Consider the following 10,232-nt stretch of genomic DNA (forward strand, 5'->3'; position numbering starts at 1 on the left):
TATAGGAGGGCTTATCACTCATCCTCAACTCCCTCAGCAGGCAATGGTATGCTCCATGCTGCTGCCTCATTTGGATCCACGGCCTGGTCCACAGTCTCTTGACTTCCTTTTTCCTCCGCCTTTGCCGTCTTGACAAGACACTTGCCAAAACTGTGGCAGAAGCAGCCAAAACACATGTGCTCTCCTTGAATTCATCCATGATTTTCCCACCAAAAAAAAATTCCCGCTCTGTTTTTACAACAAACTTCCAACATATTCCCAACAAATTTCCAACACTCTTAAAATAGTGTACACAGGGCATGTTGTAAAAATGTTGTAAAAATGTTGTAAAAGTGTTGCAAAAATGTTGGAGAAATGTTGGAGAACTGTTGCCAATGTACACCCTGCTTTAGTCGAAGACAATTGCTTTGTCATGTAAGTTGTTGATAGGTAGAGAAAACAGAGTTGGTATTTTGATTTGAACGCAGTAAATTGTGTTAGTTGCGTTGGAATATGAGGACACTGCGGGAGATCAGAAAAGGAATAATCTGGAAATATCCTTTTTTCCTGCGGGGCCACTTATCCCAAAATCTGCAATTTCTAGAATGTATACGTCCAGAGGAATTTCAAGATTAACTGGGGGTGCATTCAATAATCTAACCTCTTTGACCATAGTTTCCCTGCTGTTAAGGGCTTCCTTGGGCTTCCATCTCTTGCAATGTGACCATGACACGAACCTACATGCATGCTTCCCCCTCCGATGATTGAAGCCAGCGATGGCATCATGTTTAGAACTCAAAACAGCACATTCTGGTCTTGAACGCGAATTTATTGGTAGCCAGTATTTGAGGGATATATCTTCACGCCGCACCCCAGCATTATAAAGCCGTATAAAGGTTATGCCTCAACAAGCAAGTGAGGTGCTCTCGCTTATACATATATGGAGGGCTGCAAACAAGATATTTCGATGGAAACCCCTCCTCGTTGTTGACGAAACACAAGTATCATTTGAGCTGATCATTTCCGATAAAATATTAATTATACTATTCAAGTTCATTTCATTTACTTTCAATGCAATCAGTGTATGTCGCTTAGTTAGTTCTAGTGGTCTGAAGTGCATTTGGGGGTTCGTGTTGACACTCGGTGTATGTTGTTGGCGAGCTGGTCGATGTCATGCCTGAAGAATATACTCTGCTTTCACGCATTTAAGATCTGTTCCCAATATTTAATTCGAACTACATACCATGCAAGATAAAAAAATCATTTTCTTCGTCTACCATGTCCACAACGTCGATCTTGTTCCGGCTTGGCGTTTGCTTTGATAAAGCACTGATTAAATAAACCAGTGACACTGGAGTCTAAAGGTGGGCCTGCAGTAGGTTAAATCCGCAGGTGGTAATGCCATTAGAAAAAGTAAGGATGCCAGGTCCCCCTCTCAACACTCGGATATCGGAACAAAACCTGCCACCGACCCAAAGGCAGTCACTGCGGATCCAGAGGGCAATGAAGGATCCTTTTCTGAGATTGAAACCCCTTCTTAATTTTTCGGAGATATCGAGGTCAAAGAAAACACAAAATATTCACATCTATGAGATTAGCAGGAAGAAGGTTAAGCACAAAGAACAAATATCAAAAACAAGACCAGGAAGGATGTGCAAGGGAATCCGCATAGTTTGGAGGATGTACTTTGTTGTCCGTCGTGGACCCGGAGAAGGCCCATTACATGTATGGCACTTATAGTGTGCAAATCTCAAAATCGTCCATTTTGTCCGGTGGAGCCCGTTACACATCCGTTATTCCTCGGTTCCCATGCGTTCCTTTATCGGGTAATTGTCCGCTGTGGAAGCGGTACACCTCATGTTCATCCGCTGCATGTCAGGTGGTAGTCGGGCTTCGAGCCTCGTCCACCGGACATCAAAGAGCATGAACTGACAAGTACAGGAAGACGAACACACTAGTTCCCAACAAAACACATGCCCAACACAAACGAGCCGTACAACCAGGCGGACGCGGTTGTCTAGTGGAGTCTGTTCCAAAGTTTGTATATCCACAAAACATTTCTCCGGATGAAGAGAACCTCGCCCGTTCTTGCCTAACAAGGAAAGCATTCGTGGAACGAAAGACAAATAGGAAACGCATGCAAACGGACAACATCGGATTGGACTTTGCTCTCTATTGGACGTCTGTTATAACGCAATCCGTCAAGGTGTGATCATGACTGGCGTTTCAAATCATTTCTGCATATTTTGGAAACGGAAGATACATGTAATGCACATGGATCGATCCATACCGTCCATCATTTCCGACTTGGATAGACATTGTTTGGCGACACCATGTTGTCCGGTGGTCAGGGCGTCGTTTCCTGGCCTGGCCTGTGTTGATTCGAAGTAATTATTGAAGCGAGTTTGGATCGTAGAACCTCGATTATCTTAGGCATGTCGTGTTGTCAAAATTCAGCAGGTTTTAGTCATTTCATGTATTGATTTCTTAAACTCCATCAATATAGCCGATTATACTGAGTTGCATTGGTTTGTGTTAAATGCTTATCGATATTTGGTATGGAAGATGAAAAACAGTACCCTATAATGCATCATATGCCTAAATTATGATTTTAAAGATCATGACTGTACATAATGCAACACAAAAAAAGTATTTGTTTCATCGATCCATTAAGACTGATGTATTACAACATTGTCGAAACAAAGGCTAAGACGTGAAATAATGACCATCAGACAGAACACGGTGTCGCCAATGCATTGCCTATCCAGATCGAACTGGTTAAATCTTGTCATCGACCATGTGTTTGCTATCTAGCTTGAATATAGCATGCTCCTAGAGTTAACCGATCGGTGTAAATAGATAATGTAAGCAAGCCGAGTCTGTTCCTTGTCTAGTGTTGATGAAATAAACGTTGGCATCGCCAATAAGTGATTATGGGGCATTGCAGTGGATTGCCTCGATAATCAACCTTGTGGTCCTTGTCTAGCTATCTATGATGAAAATGTTGTCGTTCGATGTTTAAAAAAGTGATAACGAGGTAGGTATTGGCTGTCGCTCTAAACACCGCAATGATGGTAGAGCTAAAATATATATGAAGATAGCTCCATCCGAGCGAAGTTTGCTGACACAACCAGTAGGCCTACTGGCAGCGAGGTATTAATATCTTTTCTAAAACATCCGAAATGAATATATTTTTAGGCATCATCCGCTAAATGTACGCAACATAGTTATATTTTGGACGTGCTGGGGCCCATTTGATTCTAATCTTTGATGGATGATGAATCTGACCTTATTTGATTAGCTGGAAGCCGGGTCTCTTGGTAAATCCAATGGCGGAGTCCTCCCCGACTGTCTGATCGCCATGCCATTTCAACCTGTTTGTTACATTATTTGCTTCTGATCAATTAAGGCAGTTACGAGGCGCGGCAAATCGAGAAATTAAGCGATGAGAAACTTCGTGGGATTTATTGATAATAAAAATAAACAGTCTGCTGTAGCTACTGTAGTGATCAAATGACGTCCCCAAGCCACAACGAGTCCTTTGCGTTTGACCTCGGCCACTTCACCTTCATCAAGAGCGCATTGCCGCAGGAAATGGCATATGTCAGCATGTATTGTTGTTTTGAAAACATCGGCCAGTGGTATCTGTTGTGCTGCGCAGCAGGGAGCTCTGGGTCTTGTTCTTGTATCAGCTCTCATTTCCCCGGAGAAGCTTGTGAAGTGTATCGCCCTTTTGGTAATGCGATGTATACATACATGGCTAAACTCTGTCTTAGTCTCATTCACGAACAGATTGTGAGCTTTTTATAGGTTTCTCCGCTGCTACTGGCTGGAGCTGGTCCAGGAGTTTCTTTTCCTAATCCAGGAAATTAACGTCATCAGCATATTCTATTTGTAGTGGCAGGTCCAGGCTTGGGACTGGTGGGTTAGGCCTGTTGGGGCTTGCAAGTGTAGCAGCAATTTAGCAGGTTAAAGGGACTGGTGAAAAGGCGGTTGGCCTGTGGTGAGCCTAGTACATTGTAGTTTCAAACGAATCAGACAGTTCGCTTTTCACGCCGATCCTTAGCTTCATCCCTGCCAGGAGGGATCTTACATGTCTCAAATCATGATCACGGAAGCCTGCTTTCAGTAGGACAACTAAGTTGCGTTTCCACCTGATTGTTTTACTTATCACAGGGAGTGTGACTGAGTTCAAGATCAAGATTTTTACCACGACTCAGCCACTCCTCTACATAAAAAAAAGACAAGGGGTATCTCGATTAATTCTCCATTAGTTTAAAAAAGACATACGAACCAACACAGAGTACAGAGGACGGTTCTGATTGGATGATAGTTATAATGAATCGGACCAATCAAACGTCGTCTTCCAAACTGCCATGGGAAGCATTAGTGCAGAAGGTAGTGTTACGGAAAAAAGAGTGTTATCATCTTTCGTCTCGTCAAAAATTTTAGCGCGAAATCCTATATCCTCCAAATATACTGATCGTTTTTGAGTGGGAATTTCAGAGAGAAAAAAATGTTTCAGTTATCACGAATGAGAAAGGTTTGAAAGTAACGAGCAGGTTACAAAGGTTTACTTGCCACCCGATAGAATAATGGATCAGATGGAAAATTTGTAGAATATTCTATTTCTTTTAAAAACCCAGTCTATCAAGCATGAGAGCGGTGATAGAACTTAAAATACCCGTGGCCATTTGCTGGCCAGGCTAAAAAAGATCCGTTCCGGCCAGCGGCAATCATATCTACATCTGAAATTATCGTCGATTGGTAACTCTTTCTATAATACCAATAGTGTTGAAGATTCTTCTGAATAGGAATATAGGTCACAATAAAACCTTTTTTGCGCTTGTCTGGAGTCATCGGCATTATTATTTGGTTGGCACGGTCCCACGTTACGTGATAGCAACCAAGTCTACATCTCAAACCGGGCCATTTCAAATTGCAAATTACATGTATTACCACTTTCTGCTGATAGTTGCTCCTTTTAGTAAACAGACGTACACAGTTCCAAATTGTGGCAAGTACATCCTTTCCTGCAGTTATGAAGACGGAATTCTGCGTTTGCAGTACTAACCGAACCAAAGTTCCTTGAATGAAGTGCACGTCCAGCTCCCTCCCCGTCGTCAAAGTGTAGTTGAATTTATTATCGACACCCTTGTCAATATCAATCTCGAAAACACCAAGTGCGATGAAGGAACTCGTTCTTAGGCCATTTTTGCGTACGCGGCGAACGTATATAACGAAAGCTTGCCCAGTCAACTCGATGTGTTCTATATGCAAAATCAAAACGAGCTCAATGTTCTGACTCTGAGTGGGCAGTTCCATAATGTAGAAACCCAAATGAACGCCATTGCGATCAAATATTTTCGGACATTCCCTTGGGCTGGTTGTACTAAATATCACGAAATAGGCCTTCCGAATGTATAATTTATAGATCAACAGATGCTTGTTGATTGAACTTCTAGAAGAGTTGAATAACTGTCTTGAGACATATCGCCCTCGATTTTGATAAATCTGATGGATGAAAGGGGATCTTCGTTTAACATAAACCCTTTCCACTAGGATATATATGTTAACATACTTGTCATAGTAGACCCGAATCGAAAGGAGAGCCGCCGTATTCCTAAAGATCTTGTCGACTTTGTAACTCATTCTTGGCAACTTTTGTCCTTTAAATTCAAATTAAAGCTTGTCTCACATTATCAACTAAAAGTAACAATGGCATTTAAACGCTTTTGTTACAAATGTGCGGGCTACCCAGTCACCTTCTTTTTTACAGCAGCGGTTTCCACAATATTGAATAACACACGAAATTGAAACATTCCAAAATTACTGAAATATCACGCTATTCAAATTTCAATCCCGACTGGACCCAGGTGAGGCATGTTATACAAACGATTAGGTAACTATCGGCTGATTACATGTAAGTGGCCCAACGAATGAAGTAACTCAAATTCAACTGATTATGTGATCCACGACACAAAAAGTAAGGAGAAATACCCAACCGAACACAAAATAAACCGATAAAATGACCTCATTTTCCTACAAGAGTTGCCACCGCTTCTTCCGTCGACTGTAAAAGTACAATAATTCTAAAGAGGCTACATCTCATTTCACCAGGTTGGTTGATTTGACCTACATTTCAAGGTCACAGAAATCAACCATACTTAATTACATTTCACAAACAGTGGCACCTGTTATTAATATTTTGTCAAAGAGTCTTTACTTCGTTGATGTATACATGGTACAGCGTTCGGTCATCCCAATATGTTGCAAACATTCGATGGAAGTGTCCTACCTTTAACGCCTTGCCAGGTCATGAATGTCAGAAAACAATTTGTAATTTGAATTCAATGACTATTTCTTTTCTTCTTACATACATGTAATGTACTGATGAAACGAAGGCAGATCAACTAAGACCTTTCCATATACAGCTATTAACAGACAATGGAAGAAGCACTGTCAACGCGTGTATACCCCCTTGAGATGAGGTCACTGCATCAGTTGATTTTGTGTCACTTATTCGGTTTGGTCACTGATAATCGTGCCAATGTGAGTCATCCAAACGGTTGGGCCGTTGGTCATTTATTTGGCTAATTTTGAGTCACTCAAAGCCCGTTACACACGAGGGACTTCTCACCAACTTAGTTGGAATTTTAATTCATAACAGGAATCCAGACCAGGTAACTGATACTTTGCCCGACTGGTTGGAGTTGCTGGCTGCACTACCGACTTGTTCTATTTCTTGACGACATCTTTTGTTTATATAAGGATTTTTTTGTTTATATAAGGAGTGTGGGGGAGAAATTTCCCCGTGTGATTCAGTCAACAACATAGTTGGGCCATATTTTGACTCCTTTGGCCTAAATAGTGCATGACCTAAATATTGCTGGGATTATGTCTTTCGTATGAGTGGGTGAACGACTCTCAACTTCCAGTCACCTGTGCACCTGCTCTTAATTTCAAAACCAACTAAGTTGGTGAGAAGTCCCTCGTGTGTAACGGGCTTAATATTCGGTAAGGTCATGACCTAATTGGTTGATTTTGTTTTACGATTAGGTCGGATCACTTTATCGGTTGATTGTATGTTACTTCAGTTGATTCACTTAATTGGGCGATGTGACCTATCACTTTCGGGACGAGGTATCCGTGCAGAGATCATTTTTGTGCGGATCGATGCATTGCAACGCCTGGTGTGGAGACGAAAATCTACACGACGACGACACGCTGTTCGCACTCGTATACCCGTTCACCTTGTCTTCGCTGAGAACAACAAAGGTAGGCTACTGAAATAAAAAGCCGCTCACTCCGCTACAGATACAGACACGAATGCACTAAACAAAGTTTGCTTTCAACGCAGTAAAATACCTCTGAAACCCCGAAGAGTTAAATTGAAAACCCGAGTGTTTTATGTTATTTCTGATAAATCTGATAAGAACTCACCACGATTTCTTTGATAGATCTTGTAGGAGAGAGAAAATAATACATGAACTGTCTGGCTCATATTAATCTCACCTTCTCGCTCCCGGATATTCTAACCTGATTTGGCCTTAAACATGTTCAATGACCCAAAATTCCAATGTGCATCCAAATCTTTAACGAGATGTGCAAAACGTGTGTGCGTCGCCCAAAGCTGCCTAAAGTGCACCACAGATTGATAACTTACTTTTAAAGCTGATCAGAGAGATACCTTTAGGCCCCGGGAGAAGGTCAGACAAAAGCACGTTAGTTGATAAAACGGCGTGTTTTCATAGAAAAGGGGAAATCCCAGTGCAATTCACTAGAAAACTATCGCGGGTACGTACAGTCCTCATGGAGTGCGTTCGATTACTTGTCTAGGACATGTCCAAGTGTGGTGGTTTGCCGGAAGTCAGTAGTCGGACCTGGTCCATCATCGTTCGAAAAGTGGTGTTGGACATGTCTAGGACATGCCCTTCTAACCCTCCTCGCTGATGGGGTTACTTGGGCAAGTGTCCCACAATGCATTGCAGCAACATGGCGTCGATGGCGAAGAAGCTGAAGGTTACGGGTGATAAATTCATCTTCGGAATCGATTTAGGCCTATACGATCCGCCCAGAGTGTATTGTTTGCTGTAGCAATTGAAACAAGGATGTTTTAGCAAAATTTAGTTTATAAATTGACAGTTCAATCAATTGAATTATTGTTAGCGGATCGATGATGTATTTTTTTACATATCATGATATTGTACATTTACATTACAACAAGTGAAAAGTCCAAGAGAAAAGAACCTGGAGTGTAAATAGATAACTTCGTCTCACAGGCATCATTGATGGGCACTGTGTCATTCCTCCCTGACGTAAGGAAGGAAAGGCCCAAAAATTGATTGGATTTCCGGTGATGCCTCTGTCAGCAGGTTCTTTCCTATGGGACCTCCTGGTACATGTTTATTTTTATACAACTTTTAATTGTTGATTGTTCTCAAAAATACATTTATAATATAAAATATATAGAATATATTTTGTTACTTCGATTTTGTTGCAGAACAGTGTTCGTGTCCGTCATTGGATAACTTGTACTGGGAACATCTCAAAATTGAACTTATCTCAGAAAAGACAGAACTGTTGCATGCATTTCTTTTTGAAGAGGGACTATAGGGTTGCTGTGGGTGTGGTGGGAGCTTGCAAAAGTCTTAGAGTGTTTAATTCGAAAAATCGCTTTTGAGGCTTTTTAAATGTCAGGCGAATCCACTTCTTGTTTGCGTCTTTTGGAAATTGTGTTTTTCCATTTCATGCATTGGAGAAGTTCTGTCTTTTTTCACATAAAACACTTGTGAGATGCATCCCAATCAGTAGTCACATTTAGTCTCTCCTGGCCAACAGCATTTCTAGTTCCCTACGTTTTTCAATTCCGCTGGTCCTGTGGTGGTGTGGCCTAGGCATAGCGGCATTCTCTTCATCTAATTGAAGTTCTTCTAGTGTATCGTCATTGTTCTTCAGACAAAGGTTGTGCATGACACATGCCGCCAAAATAGAGTGGCACAACAGTTCGAAGTCGGAACAATCAAAGTCCCTTAGCCTTCTGAATCGTCCTTTGAGTTGTCCAAAAGCTCTCTCAATGACGACCCTAGCAGAGTTATGTCTCTTGTTGTACCTCTTTTGATCCCTTGTGATATTCCCATAATCCTTATATGGGGTCATAAGCCATGGTTGTATCGGGTACGCCGAGTCTCCTAGGAGGAATTCATCCGTTTCAAACTTGGCTGCAGCCTCTTGGAACACTGAGGAGTTATTGAAAACACGGGCATCATGTGTGCACCCTGGCCAGCCAGTATAGACGTGGGTGAAGGCCAGGGCATCGTCACAGACACCCTGTAGCACAACCGAGTGGAATTTCTTACGGTTTACATATGAATTGGGATTCTTCGTGGGGGCTTTGATTTTTATGTGACACCCATCTATTGCCCCAATGGCCCCTGGAAAGTGACTGTACTTTTCGAATCCTTCAGAAATGTTCACTCTGTTCTCGTGACTTGGCCAGGATATTAGTTTCTTAATGAGGTTGTTCACAACGGCTTTGCAAACTCTGCGACAGATGCAGTGTGTTGTTGACCTCGAAATCCCAAAGCGATCAGAAATTGATCTAAACGAGTCGGGTGACCCAAGGTACCAGAGGAACACCAAGGCTTGCTTGCCGAGTTCAACTGGAGGAGAACCAAACCCATGTTGTCCCAGGGCGATCTCTGGACACGGTTGTAGTTCCCCCAATAAGACCTCAAATGTCGTCCTGGAGAGCCGAAAATGCGATCGGAAATCATCTAGAGACTGAAGTGGGACCGTCACCTCAGCATAGTTCTCAGTCCTTGGGACTTTGGCACGTCTTTCTTCAGGGAGGTGTCTCTCTAACGATAGGCCTGCTGTCCCAATGCTCTCACTGACAAACCTATTCTGTATTATTTGGGTATTTCCCCGGAAAAGGGCTATAAACATGGCCACCATCGCCCTTTTGCGGTTCGCCTCCATCATGTCCATTTAGGACAACCAGGACAATGCAGGAGACCAGGACAGACGTTTAGTTACAAAAGAAGACCATAGACGGCGACCATGAAGCGCCATGACACTTTGCCCTACAGAAACCTCACATGCGTTCGTTTAGTGACTCATGTCTTGGGAGCCCCAGATCGAGGTCGGACATGTCCTAGACAAGTAATCGAACGCACTCTTGATCAGCATTCTATATCATGTATAAAGGTGTAGGCGTTCGGGTAGAATCTAGGCATCTAGGTGACATCTAG

General features: G+C 42.3%; 1 protein-coding gene across 1 annotated transcript; it reads right to left on the reverse strand.

Moving 5' to 3' along the window:
* Positions 1 to 8,799: 8,799 nt before the first annotated feature.
* LOC135502812 (putative nuclease HARBI1) lies at positions 8,800 to 9,969 on the reverse strand. Its single transcript, XM_064795916.1, has one exon. It carries the CDS (start codon positions 9,967 to 9,969, stop codon positions 8,800 to 8,802), a length of 1,170 nt encoding a protein of 389 aa, XP_064651986.1.
* Between the last annotated feature and the right edge of the window lie 263 nt (positions 9,970 to 10,232).

The sequence above is a fragment of the Lineus longissimus genome, chromosome 19 (assembly GCF_910592395.1).
Source record: "Lineus longissimus chromosome 19, tnLinLong1.2, whole genome shotgun sequence".
Classification (NCBI taxonomy): Eukaryota; Metazoa; Nemertea; class Pilidiophora; order Heteronemertea; family Lineidae; genus Lineus; species Lineus longissimus.